Source organism: Hyperolius riggenbachi, chromosome 1 (assembly GCF_040937935.1).
Source record: "Hyperolius riggenbachi isolate aHypRig1 chromosome 1, aHypRig1.pri, whole genome shotgun sequence".
NCBI classification, from domain to species: Eukaryota; Metazoa; Chordata; class Amphibia; order Anura; family Hyperoliidae; genus Hyperolius; species Hyperolius riggenbachi.
This window is the reverse complement of record NC_090646.1, coordinates 630,397,251-630,412,257: the sequence shown is the minus strand read 5'-3', so window position 1 is coordinate 630,412,257 and position 15,007 is coordinate 630,397,251. Positions and strand designations below refer to the sequence as shown.

Sequence of the window (15,007 nt, the reverse complement as noted above, 5' to 3'; positions counted from 1 at the left end):
CCTACAACTAGCTCTGGCTACCTATGCTGCAGCCACCTATCCTGCATAGCTCTGGCTACCTATGCTGCGGCCAGGTCTACACCTGGCTCTGGCTACCTATGCTGCGGCCACCTATCCTGTCTACACCTAGCCCTGGATACCTATGCTGCGGCCACCTATCCTGTCTACACCTAGCTCTGGCTACCTATCCTGCCTACAACTAGCTCTGGCTACCTATCCTGCTTACAACTAGCTCTGGCTACCTATCCTGCCTACAACTAGATCTGGCTACCTATCCTGCCTACAACTAGCTCTGGCTACCTATGCTGCAGCCATCTATCCTGCCTACACCTAGCTCTGGCTACCTATGCTGCGGCCACCTATCCTGCCTACAACTAGCTCTGGCTACCTATGCTGCGGCCACCTGTCCTGTCTACACCTAGCTCTTGCTACCTATGCTGCGGCCACCTATCCTGCCTACAACTAGCTCTGGCTACCTATGCTGCGGCCACCTGTCCTGTCTACACCTAGCTCTGGCTACCTATGCTGCGGCCACCTATCCTGCCTACACCTAGCTCTGGCCACCTATCCTGCCTACACCTAGCTCTGGCCACCTATGCTGCAGCCATCTATCCTGCCTACAACTAGCTCTTGCTACCTATTCTGAAGCCATCTATCCTGTCTACACCTAGCTCTGGCTACCTATCCTGCGGCCACCTATCCTGCCTACAACTAGCTCTGGCTACCTATGCTGCGGCCACCTGTCCTGCATACAACTAGCTCTGGCTACCTATTTTGCAGCCATCTATCCTGTCTACACCTAGCTCTGGCTACCTATGCTGCGGCCACCTGTCCTGTCTACACCTAGCTCTGGCTACCTATGCTGCGGCCACCTGTCCTGTCTACACCTAGCTCTGGCTACCTATGCTGCGGCCACCTGTCCTGTCTACACCTAGCTCTGGCTACCTATGCTGCGGCCACCTGTCCTGTCTACACCTAGCTCTGGCTACCTATGCTGCGGCCACCTGTCCTGTCTACACCTAGCTCTGGCTACCTATGCTGCCTACACCTAGCTCTGGCCACCTATCCTGCCTACACCTAGCTCTGGCCACCTATCCTGCCTACACCTAGCTCTGGCCACCTATCCTGCCTACAACTAGCTCTGGCTACCTATCCTGCCTACACCTAGCTCTGGCCACCTATCCTGCCTACACCTAGCTCTGGCCACCTATCCTGCCTACACCTAGCTCTGGCTACCTATGCTGCAGCCATCTATCCTGCCTACACCCAGCTCTGGCTACCTATGCTGCAGCCATCTATCCTGCCTACACCCAGCTCTGGCTACCTATTCTGCAGCCATCTATCCTGCCTACAACTAGCTCTGGCCACCTATGCTGCAGCCATCTATCCTGCCTACACCCAGCTCTGGCTACCTATGCTGCAGCCATCTATGCTGCCTACACCTAGCTCTGGCTACCTATGCTGCGGCCACCTATCCTGCCTACACCTAGCTCTTGCTACCTATGCTGCGACCACCTGTCCTGTCTACACCTAGCTCTGGCTACCTATGCTGCGGCCACCTATCCTGCCTACACCTAGCTCTTGCTACCTATGCTGCGACCACTTACTACTGGGGGGGGGGTGTTATTTAATGTAGGGGGCGGGGTCCGAATAGTTGTATAATACCGTGGTGTTTTTTTGTTGTTTTTTTTTTACGGTTATCATACCGTGAAATTTCATACTGTTGCAATCCAATTTCTGACAGAGGTCTGACTGGATTAGCTACATGCTTGTTTCAGGTGTATGGTCCAGATGCTAGTGATGCCAAAAAAGTCAGTAGGACAGCCTTTTAGAAAGTTTCCCCCCATTTACTAACTACAAGATTTCTTTGCATGCTTTAGAAACTTTTCGGGCATGATACAGAACTAGATCAGAACTATACCTGATGCCTGAATAAGAAACTTAGTTTTGAAAGCTTGCAAAGAAATCTGGCACAGTCATTAAAGGAATACTGTAGGGGGTCGGGGGAAAATGAGCTGAACTTACCCGGGGCTTCTAATGGTCCCCCGCAGACATCCTGTGCCTGCGCAGCCACTCACCGATGCTCCGTTCCCGCCTCCGGTTCGCCTCCTGTCTACACCTAGCCCTGGCTACCTATGCTGCGGCCACCTATCCTGTCTACACCTAGCTCTGGCTACCTATCCTGCCTACACCTAGCTCTGGCTACCTATCCTGCCTACAACTAGCTCTAGCTACCTATCCTGCCTACAACTAGCTCTGGCTACCTATTCTGCAGCCATCTATCCTGCCTACACCTAGCTCTGGCTACCTATGCTGCGGCCACCTATCCTGCCTACAACTAGCTCTGGCTACCTATGCTGCAGCCACCTATCCTGCATAGCTCTGGCTACCTATGCTGCGGCCAGGTCTACACCTGGCTCTGGCTACCTATGCTGCGGCCATCAGCGGGATCGAGGACACGGCAACGCAGGCGCAGTGGTTTTCTGACTTTAAAGTCAGAAATTCCAGAAGTGAACCGGAGGCGGGGCCGGAGCATCGGTGAGTGTCTGCGCCAACACAGGATTTCTGCGGGGGACCATTAGAAGCCCCGGGTAAGTTCAACTCATTTTCCCCCGACCCCCCCCTACAGTATCCCTTTAAAGGTTTTCCCTAAACAACTTTTGTTATGTCTTCAGATTCTCTCCATGAGTAGCACTGGACCACACATAACTGCAGCATTTAAATGATTGATTTATTATTTTTATGTATCTGGTGTGTATATTGTTTTTTTTAGCATACCTGTAATGATGGCATGTCATACTTTTGCAGACTTTGATACAAATGATAACCAAGAAGGTTCTGGATTTTCGAACAATGGTAATTCTCTTTTATAGTTTACTAGACATATTTTGTGCTACTAAATACCCTTTTCTGTATTTTTTTGTTGATTTGGGGAAATTAGAAGTCAATTGTAACTAGCAACCAAATTAATTGTGGTATACCTGCACCACGCACATGTGACACATTGGTCAGATTTTACCCGAATACAAATGTAAAAATTATGGTGTGGGGCCACCTTTAGGGCTATAGTTATACACAGATTTGGCTAGACGTGTTTTAAGCTTGACTTTGAATCTTAGGCAACTTGGAATATGTATTCTAAGTGACGTTCATTCAAAAAAACCAAAAACCCTGTATTAAGTAGGTCCACAGTAATTTGAAGGATCACTATCTTGAAAAAAAGTAGGCAGTTAAAATCTGACAGAACCGACAGGTTTTGGGCCAGTCCATCTCCTCGTGAGGGGTTCTCACGGTTTCTGTTTTCAACAGCATTTCCTGAGCAGCAGTTTAGCTGCCAAAATAATAAGATACAGCCAGCCTCCCTACTCACTTGCACACTATTCTGTCAGTTAGACTTTGCAACTGCTGTTCAGGAAATGCTGTTGAAAACATAGAAAACCTTGAGAATCCCCCATGAGGAGATGGACTGGCCCAAAATCTGTCGGTTCTGTCAGATTTTAACCGCCCTTTTTTGGTGATAGTGGTCCTTAAAGAGAACCCGTAACAAAAAAAAGTTCCCGTGTAGGGGGGTTACTCACCTTGGTAGGGGGAAGCCTCTTGGTCCCAATGAGGCTTCCGCTGTAGCTGCAGGCAGTCCAGTGCTGGCTCCCCCGAAGTCTCCGGCAGTCCAGGCTCGACAAGCTGAATTTTTTTACTTTCCCGGCTCCAGCGAGGGCGTTGTTGGGGCTCTCCGCTCGGAGATAGGGGAAAATAGCCGATCTCTGTCGGGTCCGCTCTATTACGCAGACGCAGGAGACTTGCTCCTACGCAGTAGAGGGGGGCCCGACAGTGATCTGTTATTTCCGCCCATCTCTGAGCGGAGAGCCGATACTGCGCCTGCGCTGGAGCCGGGAAGGTAAATATTTACATCTCCGCCATTCGGAGGGGCACAGCGAGACCACCGTGGGACACAAGAGGAAGCCTCGTTAGGATCCGTAGGCTTCCCCCTACCGAGGTGAGTACCCCCCTCCCCGGAGAACTTTTGTCACAGGTTTTCTTTAAAGTTTATACTATTATGAGGTCACATCTACACTAGGACTGTTGAAAACAAACTACGAATGATATGAGTGCAAACAGTTATGAGTTTCATATTGTACTAGATATATATTATAATTCTTACAACTTCTTGATATTTCCTACAAAACAATTACCTCTTGATAATAATAGACTATTTCTGACACACTACACTGTCCTCTAAAGCTGACAGTCAGAGAACCGTCTCTTGTGGAAACCTAGCCTAATACTATCACTATCCTAAATGTAAACCTTCTCATAGCGATACTTTTACTCATAAAGGTAAATACTATTACAAATATGTATTCCCAAACTCTCACCCTTAAGGTTTTGCTCTGTAGATCTCTTACACTGATAATTGTTGCTTAGAGAGCAGTGTGGTAATGAAGTCTGCTGCAGGTAACCTTCTTGTGCTTGTGAACTTGTGCTGGCTGTTTTTCGCATAGTGTAACGGAGCTGTAAACTTGTGATCCAAACTTCCGTTTGCAGGACGTAGTTCTTGTAATTGTTTTTATTTTTGTAGATAATTCATCATTTGGGGATCAACGTGGATTCCAAAAACGAGGAGGTAAATTGATAGTCTGTATACCGAGAGATTTTCCAGCAACATTTTAGGGCATTAGACTGTTGCGTGCATTACTAACAAGTGATGGCTCAGCATTCATGCCAAGACAGTTTACATAGCATTCATGTGCTGGTAAATGAAGGAATGAAATGGGGGTGTGGTACTTTTAACTAATTACAAATGTGATGACCTCTAAGTAAAGCTTAGTTTCCACACCTTACAGATTTTTCTTTCTATTTAGGATTTGGTGGTGGCAATGACAATGAGCAGACGGGACGTGGTGGTAAATACAAATTGCTTGTTCTATGTGACACTTTTATTCTGGTCCCTATGTTACGTTGCAGATACTATGACTGTGCTTCCACAGATGTAGCCAGGTGCAGGAAATTGAACCTCCCCAAAAGTATTAGATGGCTTTTTAGAGACATGAGCTGTCTGAGACCTATAACACAAATTAAAAATAAAAGATTTCAGAAATAAAATCTATTTTCTAAATTATAATAAATAACAGCCTTTTTTTAGCTGCATGATGACAAATATAAAATATTTTACATTTATTGGAGGAACCCCCCCCCCCTTCCTTTCATATTGCCGGGACAGAATCTGGCAGACTGGTGGAGGAGATAAAAAACAAAACACAGGCTGCTACTGATGTCACAGGGGAGGTGATCTCAGCTTGTGTGAGACTTCACATAGACGCCCCTGTGAGGGAGGGTAGCTGATGACCAACACACCCATGATCTAAAACCTACTAAGCTCTGAAGTAATGGTTGCCACATTTATAACGCTAGTTATGAAAAGAAAAGGGTGAAAAGCATGCACTGAAATGCTCAAAGGCTTGAAAGAGTGTTTATCTTTGTATGTGTCGGTGTGGTGCAACGAAACATTTTGAATTAAAAGTTTGGTTTGGGTCTGCTTTAAAGGGGTTCTGTGGCAGTATCTCAAAACAGAAGTATCTATAAAAAAAAGTGTCACTTAGCTGGGGCCCCCTGCAGCTATCTAGTCCTACGCCGCCACGGAGGAATCCTCCGTTCCCTGCCGCCGGTCAGTGTCCAATTATTTGTCTAACTATACGAATGCCGCTGCGGCCATGCACGTCCTCGCTCCTGCTCGTGTCTCCCGGAGCTTCCTGTGCAGGTGCAGTATGAAGTTTTCTTGTGCTGCACCTGCGCAGTAAGCTCCCGGAGAAGAGAGTGAGGACGCGTGCAGCAGCAGTGACAGTCATCTAGGTAGACGAATAAATGGATGGTGACCCGTGGCGGGGAAAGGAGGATTCTTCAGTGACGGAACAGGACAGGATATCTGCAGGACGCAGTTAGTAGCCCCAGGTAAGTGATACCTTTTGTTTTTAGATAGTCACGGAATCCCTTTAAAGGGAAGGTTCAGGGAGGGTGGGTTAAAAATAAAAATCAAATTCCACTTACCTGGGGCTTCCTCCAGCCCGTGGCAGGCAGGAGGTGCCCTCGCCGCCGCTCCGCAGGCTCCCGGTGGTCTCCGGTGGCGCGCCAGGCCGGCTGCCAGGTCGGGCTCTTCTGCGCTCCAAGTCCTTGTACTTCTGCGTCCCACGCCGGCGCTCTGACGTCATCGGACGTCCGCCGGGCTGTACTGCGCATACTGCGGACATCCGCAGTACAGCCCGGCGGATGTCCGATGACGTCAGAGCGCCGGCGTGGGACGCAGAAGTACAAGGACTTGGAGCGCAGAAGAGCCCGACCTGGCAGCCGGCCTGGCCAGGTCGGGTCGGCCACCGGAGACCACCGGGAGCGGCGGCGAGGGCACCTCCTGCCTGCCACGGGCTGGAGGAAGCCCCAGGTAAGTGGAATTTGATTTTTATTTTTTGCCCACCCTCCCTGAACCTTCCCTTTAAAAGGAACCAAGCACCACCTTTTTGCCTTTGTTTCTAAGGCCTCATTAGCATTTAATGCGCTTCTGTCCACTTTTTTTTTATCAGCATATCAATGTTACAGATTGATACATGTTGCTGAAAAGCGGACAGAAGCGCACTAGTTTGAATGAGGCATAATCGCTATAGGAGCTGCCATGTTCCCCCCTTCTTTTCTAGCTATCAATTTTATATCCTTAGGGAAGTTGTGAAGATGACATCTGGGAGTTCTGTAATGTCTGAGTCACATTGTTGGCATGCATTTGGAATGTGCTATAGAAATGCCCTGAATGCTAAAAATTGTGCTTGGTTCACTTTAAGGATGTGTATTGACAACCATATATACTAGTGTACATTTTTTTTTATATAAAGGAATTGCAGTTGGGCAGTCAATGAAGTTTATTACAATTATTAGACCTTAAAAGGAATCTGAAGGAAAAATAAAATGATATGAATTGTATGTGTAGTACAGCTAAGAAATACAACATCAGTAGCACAGATAGGAGTCTCATATTGTTTCCAGCCATAAACATAAAGAAAAGGACTCCCCTATGAATGAATTCTGGTAATTTGTACAAATCAATCCATAGAATCGTTTGTATCAAGATAATTAAATTTTATTTGCAATCAATTCACATAATAAAGACATTAAAAACGCATAAAAACCCCCATAGTTCCTACAATAAGGAATCTCTGGATATAAATACATGTATAATGACATAATATTGACCCAATATTATGTCATTATACATGTATTTATATCCAGAGATTCCTTATTGTAGGAACTATGGGGGGTTTTATGCGTTTTTAATGTTTTTATTATGTGAATTGATTGCAAATAAAATTTAATTATCTTGATTCAAACGATTCTATGGATTGATTTGTACAAATTACCAGAATTCATTCATAGGGGAGTCCTTTTCTTTTGTGTATGGTTTGAATAGATTTCCCCTGAATGTTATTTATGGATATATAATTCTGTTTGCTCGACAAACAATATAGTGTTTTTTCATATTGTTTCCAGTACAGGAAGTTAACCACCCTGGCGTATTTTTTGCATTTTTTTTTTTTAAATCATGTGGCTAGCCTAGCGCTAGCTACATGATTCCCCCCTCCCTGCGGCATCCCGCCCACTCCTGCGGCATCCCGCTCCTCCGCGAATCGAGCGTGAAATCTCAACGTGTGTACCCAGCATTAGGGCCCTTTTCTATTAGAGCGATTGCTGAATCGCAAACCTCTAGGGATTTTCAAATCGCTGCGGTTTGCTTTTTAACATAGGAATCGCGGTAGGTCATTTCCACTACCACAATTAGTTTTTTACTAAATAGCGATTGCGCCGCGTAATGATTTTTGCCGCGACTTTGCTATGCAGTGCATAGCAAAATCGCGATGGCAAACGTCAGGAAATCGCCAGGAAATTTTGGACTTTTGCTGAAGCGCAATCGCTAGCGTATAGCATGAACGCTAGCGATTGCTAGTGGAAAAGTGCCTTCATGGTTTCTTGTTTAAAATTATATTGTCTGGAAGTCATTAGCTCTGCTCTGTTTAATCATTTAAAGAGAAACCGTAACCAAGAATTGAACTTAATCACAATCAGTAGCCGATACCGCCTTTCCCATGAAAATTCTTTTCTAAAACCGATCATCAAGGGGCTCTGTATGGCTGATTTTGTGGTGGGAGCCTTTTTGCATTGTGGGAAATAACGGCTGTAAAACTGCCAACAAAGCAAGTAGCATCTCCTTCCAGTGACATCACCTGCCAGCAGTAAAATGTCACCATGTGATCAATCTCTGAGTGTAAATTGGCGGAGAGGAAAGATTTTACAATGAGCACTCTGTCATATACATAATTGTAAAAATTAAGCACTTTTTTTATTACATTATTTTCACTAGAGTTCCTTTTTAAGATAGTGTAATTTGTAAACTGCAAACATTAGAGAATGATGCAATATGATAACAAAAAAGCTTTATATCTGAAAATAAAAATGACTCTTATTTGCTACTAGTGTTCTGTTAACTATCAGTACTACACATAAAATTCATATCATATTTTTTTTGCTTTAGTGTCACTTTGCTACAGTGAACTTTAACTGATGAAAAAAAGTTCAATTTATCTGGAGCCTCTACCGGCCCCCTGTAGACTTCCTGTGCCGGGACAAACAGTTTCTCCGTTCCCACGCAGCGAGCCAGTTTTGTTTATGGCAACTGGGCAGTCGGTGGCCACTGTACCTGTGCAACCCTGGCTGCGTGCGTTCTTGATCGCGCTACTGTTGCGGGGGAGCCTCATGCGCAGTATGAGAAAATCTCACTGCGATGGGAGCGTGATTGAGGACGGATCTATGTTGGAGAGTGGCGGATGAGTTTTGGAGGGGGATTCCAGAGGAGGGGTGAGGCAAGTGAGATATCTTGTATAAATGAATGTGAGGTCAAAAGTTCTAGAAACTAGTGAGATGTACATTGGAGAGAGATTTTGGAAAGCTTTGCAAAAGCGGACCTGAACTCAGAATTTCCTCTCTAAAAGATGAGCAACAGCAGAATAACCTTTAAAGGAGTTCTGTGGGGGGATTCTTAGGAGAAAAACACACTTACCTTGGGCTTCTATCAGCCTTCTGCAGCGGTAATGTCCCACGCCTACCTCCTCCCATCTGCCGTTCTCCGCCGCCGGTCCCGGTCTAGCGCGGCATGGGATCCAACTGCGGCTGCGCTACATTGGCCGCGCACCCGCTCGCTTCCGCCTGCGTCATCGGAAGCTTACTGCGCAAACGCAGTACAAGAAACCGTTGTACTGCGCCTGCGCAGTAAGCCTCAGATGACGCGAGCGGAGGAGCGGCGGCGCGCATTAGTCATCTGTGTGACAGACGAATAGCCCGGTGCCGGCTGCGGGGAACGGTGGATGGGAGCAGGACGGCGTGGGACATTACCGCTGAAGGGGGCTGATAGAAGCCCCAGGTAAGTGGCAGTTTTTCTCCTCAGAAACCCCCACAGAACCCCTTTAAAGCAGTAGGATTAGCCATACTATGCCAGGGAAAAAACTCATACATAAGTAAATACTTGATCTACTTACATAACAAATGTATTGTACTGTCCACGTTTTGATTTCAGTGAATGTTATATAGTAAATGAAGTGAATTCTGTTCCTGGTGGGAACCATGCCTTTTGCCCACAGTTTAGGCTAAATCCTGATGTCATTTCTGCCCTTTACTACTTTTCTTTTCTCCTCCAATCGCTAAGTCACCTAAGCTTTGCTTGTAAACACAAGTGAGCAGGGGATTGTGTTTCAGATAAGCAGCTAGGCAGGGAAATAACGGGAAGAGGAGGAATATATTCTAGATGAAAAGAACCCCCAGCATGCAACTTTTTGGCACTGACTACTAAAGGGCCAGTGCTCTTCAAGTATGTGACCACGCCAAATCATAACAGCAGCAAAAGTTTTGAATGCAGGATTAGCATCTTTATCACTTAATACACTCAGGCCAGTTGTTGTTGAAATTTGATTTTTATGTTGACAATCCTGCTTTAGAGAAAAACATTTTTTTTACAGCTTACATAACTCCTGCAATAAATCTGTAGTGTGTAATTCCTGCTTTCATGGAAATGGAGAAAGGGTTAGCATCGTGTTTACATATTAGCCGACTGCTGAATTTCTATGCTGACACAGCTGAGAGCTCAAATCACTCAACACTTACTGCTGAAGAGGGAAGCCTCTGGATCCTAATGAGGTTTCCCTCGGTTGTAATGAGCCCCCCAATTGCTGTGCGTGGTTCCTCTTCACATCGGGGTTGCGCAGCTTCTCTTCCTGGTTCCAAGTGCACGCAATGGCCGTGCGAGACCGCATGCGCAGTAGCACGGATTCCGCAGCTCCGTGCTACTGCGTGGGCGAACTTGGTCGACCATTGCGTGCTCTTGGACCAAGAGGAGGAGCTTGCATGGCCCTGATGTGGCTAGCGACTATGCATTGTCGCTCAGCGACGGGGGACTACGGAGTAGCAAGGGAAGGCCTCATTAGGATCCTGAGGCTTCTCTCTCTAGAGGGACTCGGAGCTGAAAAAAATAAGTTTTATGCATACCTGGGGCTTCCTTCAGCCCCATCCGCTCGGATCGCTCTCAACTTGCCGTCCTCCACTATCTGCAGCTTCGGGAACTGGGTCCTGTCACTTCAGCCAGTTGGGGCCAGTCTACGTAGAAGTGTGCCCTCTACGTATCTCTCCAGCGGCTGCTGGAGATAGGCAAACCGCAAACTTGTACGTCAGACTGACTTCAACTGATGGACGTGACGGGCCCCGGTTCCCAAAGCGGCAGACATCGGCGTGGGAGCAATCTGAGCGGATGGGGTTGCAGGAAGCCCCAGGTATGTATAAAACTTTTTTCCAGCTCCTGTGCACTGATTTGGTGTACTGGAGCGTCGGCTCGGATACTCTTAAAAGATTTAGCATGCCAGGAACACAGGCTAATTTCAATAAGGATTGGAACTGTACATATGTTTCTTATGTTCCCTGTCACTTATGTTCCCTGTCACTTCTGGTTGCCTTTAATTGCTTTTATATCTTTGTATATTTTTTTTAATAGGCTTTGGCAGTGAGTCCTCTGGTTTTGGAAGAGGACGTCGGGGAAATAGAGGGGGTTCCTCATTCTCAGGTATGTTTTAAGAATTAATGAGAATTGCTTTTCAAAATCAAGGCTTCACCGTTCACTAGGTTTTCACACCTTAATTACTCGTTCTTAAAGGGGAACTTCAGCCTAAACAAACATACTGTCATTAAGTTACATTAGTTATGTTAATTAGAATAGATGGGTAATATAATTTTTTACCCACCCTGTTTTAAAAGAACAGGCAAATGTTTGTGATTCATGGGGGCTGCCATCTTTGTCATGGGGGCAGCCATCTTTTTGGTTGAAAGGAGGTGACAAGGAGCAGGAGACACAGTTCCAACTGTCCTGTGTCCTGATAACCCCTCCCAGCTGCACACGCTAGGCTTCAAATGTCAAATTCAAAATGTAAAAAAAAAAATATTTGCACCAAAACAGCAGAACGAGAGCAACAACATCAGAAATCCCATCATGCTTTGCACAGCATCAGGGGAAAAAAGCCCGGGCAGTTTTCTTCTGTGCAGCTAAAAATGAGGCTTGGATAAGAGAAACAAAGTTCTGATGCTCTGAAACTGTTAAAAGAAACACCAGGCCTTTTCAGTGCTGCTGAGTTGATTTTTAGTCCGGAGGTTCACTTTAAGCAGGCTGTGCTTATGGCGTAGAATTAGAGAAGTTAGTATATAGGACAATGCTTGTAAAACTAATGTAACTGTAACACGTATGTGGAATGACGGGTTGCATCTAATGCTGGATCCACATGGTGTGTTCGCGCACTCGATTTCCCGCTCGATTCGTTTATTTTCAACGTGTCCGATTTAGATTTCGATGGATCGTTAGGTTGATTTGGCATACTTTGCATGCGAATCGACCTAACGATCCATCGAAATCCAAATCGGACATGTTGGAAATAAACAAATCGAGCGGGAAATCGAGTGCGCGAACATTAGAATTAAGTCAGTGATTATAGAATACCTACGGGGAAAATAACTGAGCCTGTCAATTCGCAAAAATTGTCGGGAGTTCTCTGCATTACCACAGCCCTCCCCACCTTGGCAGGCGTGGCCAGATTGGTGACTGGTGGGGGAGGGCCTTGGCAATGCAGGCGGATGTTTCCAAATAACTCTGGCAGTCTTCGCAAACTGACAAGCTGAGGGCTGGCTGCAGTTGGGAGTGGCCTGAGCAGACAATTTAAAGAAAAATTTCCAATGCTCAAGGGGGGTTGGGGTGGAGGGGTGAGACCTGGACAAGTATTTAACCTTTTGAGGACCGACATAGTTTGAATCTACTCCCAGCAGGTGGTGCTGCCGTCCTGACTGGACGTTGATTCAACGTCCACACTAACGAACCGACGCAATCGTGCGCACTGGAGAGGGGAAGATTAAGCTGTCATATGACAGCTGACATCTCCCCTCAGTGATCGCTGGCGGATCATAGTGATCACTTACAGAGCTGCGGCGGTAGGGGCGGAAAGAGGATCCACTCACCTTCCTGCCGTTCCCCCCGATGATTGTCGCTTTCCTCTGCTCTGGCTGGCATCCCTGCTGTATTGACGCGAAGTGCCGGGACTCGGCTTGATGACGTCATCAAGCCGCGACCTGGAACTTAGCGTCAGTACAAGCCAGTGAGAGCGGAGGTGTCTACAGCTGCTCATCGCTGGAGCCTGGGAAGTAACGGCTGCTGGGGGGGGGGGGGGGGGGTACACAGCCCAGCAAGCCCTAGTAGGGATCCAGCTGCCTGGCCCCCCTCCCCCGCATGTAAAATGCCTGGTCCTAAAGGGGGGTAGGCAGCCGGTCCCGAAGGGGTTAAGGTGTACCACCAGCTATTCAGCTGCTTTGTCAGCGGAGTGTTTAATTGTGGAATTATGTAATTAATCACTATCGCACCCAGACCTTGTTTCCCTCTTGTGGACCACAGCAGTTTTTACATTTTAGCTATGTCCCTATTTAATCGGCAATAACTTTATCCCCGCTTATGACACCTAAATGAAATATATACAGTATTGTTTCGAGACAAACTAGACTTTCATTGTATGGCCTTGTTTCCATTGGACAATTGTTTTCTATGCATTTTAATGGCAAAAATACAAAAATCACTTCTTTGTTTTACCAATTCCAGTTTACAAATAAGGGCTACTGCAGATAAAAAATACAAATTTTGTTTGGCTATTTCTACTGTTTATCATGTAACTCTGAAATTAGGCTACAATGTGCATTTTTCACTATGAACTGAGAAAATTTAAGTATTTTTAATGGTAAAAATCTTGCTGGTTCAGGGAACATATATTCCCTTTCACCAATTAGTGGTGCATCAGATAGTCCCGAAGTTGTGCACAGCTGTGCTTCTGCTACAAGACTTATATTCACATCCTCGTGGCTTAGATAAAGTCAGAGGACGTAGATATACTGTAGTGGTTGTTAAAGTGGTTGTTGGTGGCAAGTGTAGTGTCTTAGGTGAAGATTGTAAGCCTGCCTGAAAAAGTTGAGATTTCAGGTTGCTGCTAAAGACAGTGAGGGTGAATGATAAACCGTTTGTGTAAGGGTGTTTTAGAGAAGGGTGGAAATGTGAAGGATACCCGAAGTGATACGAGATAGTCGTGTATGTACAGTGCCTAGCACACAAATAACTGCCGTTCCTTTTTTTCTTTCTCTGCCTGAAAGTTAAGTATCAGGTACGTAAGTGGCTGACTCAATTCGGACTCAGACAAGAAGTGACTACAGTGTGACCCTCACTGATAAGAAATTCCAACTATAAAACACTTTCCTAGCAAAAAATGGCTTCTTAAAACAAGAAAGAAGTAAAAAGGGGAATTTCTTATCAGTGACTGTCACACTGTAGTCACTTCCTGTTTGAGTCAGGACTGAGTCAGCCACTTACATACCTGATATTTAACTCTTTCAGGCTGAGAAAGAAAATAAAGGAACACCGCATAGGTATTTGTGTGCTAGGCACTGTACATACCCATGTCTATCTCATCATGTCACATGTCATTTCGGGTATCCTTTAACCCATTCGCGTTCCGTCGTTTTCACGTGAGAAATGTTCACCTCCCATTCATTAGCCTATAACTTTATCACTACTTATCACAGTGCACTGATCTATATCTTGTTTTTTCCGCCACCAATTAGGCTTTCTTTGCGGGGTACATTTTGCTAAGAGCCACTTTACTGTAAATGCATTTTAACAGGAAGAATAAGAAAAAACGGAAAAAATTCATTATTTCTCAGTTTTCAGCCATTATAGTTTTAAAATAATACATGCCTCCATAATTAAAACTCACGTATTGTATTTGCCCATATGTCCCGGTTATTACACCGTTAAAATTATGTCCCCATCACAATGTATGGTGACAATATTTTATTTGGAAATAAAGGTGCATTTTTTCCGTTTTGCATCTATCACTATTTACAAGTTTAAAATAAAAAAAATATAGAAATATTTCATCTTTACATTATTTAAAAAGTTTACACCCTTATGTAAATATTTACATGTTTTTTTTTTTATTGTAATGGTTTGTTTTTTTATATAGTAAACATTTTATTTGGGTAGTTTTGGGAGGGTGGGAGGTAAACAATAGATTTATAATGTAAATGTGTGTTAATTTTTTTTTTTTACAGGTGTAGTATTACTTTTTGGCCACAAGATGGCGGCCATGAGTTTGTTTACATGACGTCACTCTAAGCGTAACATACGCTTACAGTGACGCATCGGGGAGGGAACGGCCAGAAAAGGCGCAGCTTCCGAGAGAAGCTGTCGCTTTTTCAGTGGGGGAGAGGAATCAATGATCGGGCACCATAGCCCGATACATTGATTCCCTGGCTACCGAATCCGCGGCCGGGAGTAAGCGTGCACGCGCGCGATCGGCCGCTGTAGCACGCATGGTTCCTGGACGTAGAAACTACGTCCAGGAACCAAAATAGGTTA

At 45.6% G+C, this 15,007-nt stretch overlaps 1 protein-coding gene across 1 annotated transcript in view; it reads left to right on the top strand.

Annotated features, from left to right (window-relative positions):
- DDX4 (DEAD-box helicase 4) overlaps positions 1–15,007 on the top strand; it is a 114,305-nt gene that overhangs the window by 48,282 nt on the left and 51,016 nt on the right. The window contains exons 7-10 of the mRNA XM_068251234.1: positions 2,809–2,856; positions 4,577–4,621; positions 4,860–4,901; positions 11,066–11,134. Of these exons, the coding sequence (XP_068107335.1) occupies positions 2,809–2,856; positions 4,577–4,621; positions 4,860–4,901; positions 11,066–11,134 (204 nt within the window). The remainder of the gene's footprint in view (positions 1–2,808; positions 2,857–4,576; positions 4,622–4,859; positions 4,902–11,065; positions 11,135–15,007) is intronic.